A 2,168-nucleotide genomic window follows, 5' to 3' on the forward strand; every position below is an offset into this window, starting at 1 on the left:
GTTAACATGCAAGTCATTTGAATTACTGCTGGGTTTGGTATAGTCCTCAGCCTTGGTAGGGCCTTGTTTTGGGGAGCTGGAGCTTGAAGAGGAGGGAGAGATTGAGGCAGTTCCTAGCCCACAATCTGAGCTGATATGCGGGCTTCCCTCATCAAAAGCATCTAGGCCTCTTTGTGTGGGTTCTGTTTGGACCTCGGAGTTTACGGTTTCTCTAGGAGGGACAGCATGAGGCAGGTGACCCCTGCGGGTCTGGTTTGGGTTCTGATAGGGTGCACTGGGAGCATGGAAATGGGGGTGGAGGAAGCGCCTGTAGTCAACTGGCTGGATTTGAGGGTTGGGCATAATGTAGGCTGGAGACTCCATGTAGGGGGAGGAGGGAATGGGGGCATGACCATACCATAGCCTGAGGTGTAAGGGAAAATATGGTTAACTCAACCAACTGAGATGATTGTTCAAGTTTAAAAATAGTTGCAGTGTAATTAAATCCAATTGTACTTTACATCGCATTACATATTTCAGGACATTTGCATTTGACACCAGCAGGCTTGTAATATTATTGTGGCCACTCCTTGTATCATAGTCCAAAAACAAACTAACTGGAAAAGTAAAAGCACACAAGACTCACCCATGCCTGGGAAGCCAGCAAAGGGGTTATAAGAGAAGGGCATGGGCCATTGGTAGTGGAGGAAAGGGGGTGGGGGTGGAGCCGGGGCAGGGATGTAGAAGACAGGCCGGGCAGACATGTGGTGTTGGGGATGGAACGGAGGTCCTGGGTCCTGTTGTCCAGAGTTTGTTATACCGCTGCTCGGGCGAGTGTGTATGTTCCCTCCATTTGGTCCTGACTGAGCTGGTGATGGTCTGTTAGCAGCTGCCATATTCAACCTACATGCAGGTGGAGGACTGTTAGTGAGCATCCACATTACAGTAATGGGAGCAAGTTAAATCTTAAGATCTTTAGTGTGGTGAAAGTTCTGTGAATGTTTTGTTATTAAAAAGTGGGTCACTGTCTAAAAAAAAAAGAAACATACTGCAAATTGAGATCAGTACTCCATATTCAACACATTACGCAGAATGCAAGCTGTTCACTATAATATTAACTGCACCCAACATGCTGCAAATGTAATAATGTATTTTTTAAAATATATATATTTTTTGATTGGTTGGCTTGTGAATTTTGCCCAACAGCTCTTTAGCTGATATAGCACAAACATCCAAGAAAGAAGTCAGTGCCACGAAGATTTTCACAATTTTAGAAATACTGGTCAGTCAAAATACCCAATCAACCACAGACATGTCTGACTTGCCCACAACCAAAACACTTTTAAAAAATAAAAAACCTCCATCTCTCCCTCTTATCTGTGGCACCCAAACCCATAAACATTTGTGTGTCCATGCATGGATAGGATTTTCTTAGGTCTACATTTCATGGCAAGTAATATTTCAACAGTTTTCACTTGTATTGATCACCATTTCAAGTATGCAACTGTCTGACGTTGCGATGTCCTTTTCAGGGAGATCATAAGTAAATAAATCAAAAGTTTTTAAAGTTGCAGTGCTTTCTATACTTGAAGTGATATGATGATGAAAAAGAGTAAATCCTGAGTCAAGATTTAACTGAATCATTAAATTGTTTTAAAATTCTATTTAAAAAACTCATTAAGCTACTGCCATCACCCAAAAATGAGGCTTCCAAATTTTTCACATACACTTGACATGTTGTTGTGATAAAAACAAAGTAGAATAATTTTACCTTGAAAACTTGGAAATTAACCACACAGTGTGACACAAAATACCATTAAATGTGAGCAGCAGCCACACCTGAGATTAAGTAGCTGCTGATTTGACAAGTGTGTGCACCATCAGCTCATTTGGAGTTTGAAGCCAGCAGCACTGAGGCCTCCTGCAGGGCTGAATACCGGTGTGTCATAAGAACACCAGATGGAGCCAAAGTCCAGTCAGACAATGACGGCGTCAGCTGGCTGTTGTAATACTCAGTATAGATGACATTTTCTGGATTATATCTGCACACTTCTTCCATGTCATATCTCCTTCACCTATTCAGTAAACTCTCCAGCCTCTTTTTGTTTCACCATGCAGAGATATTTATTAGCTTAGCAAATCTATCAGGGGGGGCAAACTGACAGGAGAACATTAGGATATCGTGAAAC

At 42.2% G+C, this 2,168-nt stretch overlaps 1 protein-coding gene across 1 annotated transcript; it reads right to left on the reverse strand.

Annotated features, from left to right (window-relative positions):
- Positions 1 to 6: 6 nt before the first annotated feature.
- On the reverse strand, positions 7 to 1,818 carry LOC119902658 (E3 ubiquitin-protein ligase Hakai-like). Its single transcript, XM_038718984.1, has 3 exons — positions 1,751 to 1,818; positions 626 to 882; positions 7 to 403 (listed from the first exon to the last, which is right to left on the reverse strand). The coding sequence occupies exons 2-3, from the start codon at positions 873 to 875 to the stop codon at positions 201 to 203; spliced, it is 453 nt and encodes a 150-aa protein (XP_038574912.1). The 5' UTR covers positions 876 to 882; positions 1,751 to 1,818; the 3' UTR covers positions 7 to 200.
- Between the last annotated feature and the right edge of the window lie 350 nt (positions 1,819 to 2,168).

This window comes from Micropterus salmoides, unplaced genomic scaffold (genome assembly GCF_014851395.1).
Source record: "Micropterus salmoides isolate LMB-PRFRI ecotype aquatic unplaced genomic scaffold, ASM1485139v1 Ms_hic_scaffold_14, whole genome shotgun sequence".
NCBI lineage: Eukaryota > Metazoa > Chordata > Actinopteri > Centrarchiformes > Centrarchidae > Micropterus > Micropterus salmoides.

Excerpts from the sequence above, each read along its gene's own strand:
- LOC119902658 (XM_038718984.1), bottom strand. The coding sequence starts at position 875 with ATGGCAGCTGCTAACAGACCATCACCAGCTCAGTCAGGACCAAATGGA. Across the intron at positions 404-625 it reads TGCTGGCTTCCCAGGCATGG|GCTATGGTATGGTCATGCCC; the intron begins GTGAGTCTTGTG and ends CTTACACCTCAG.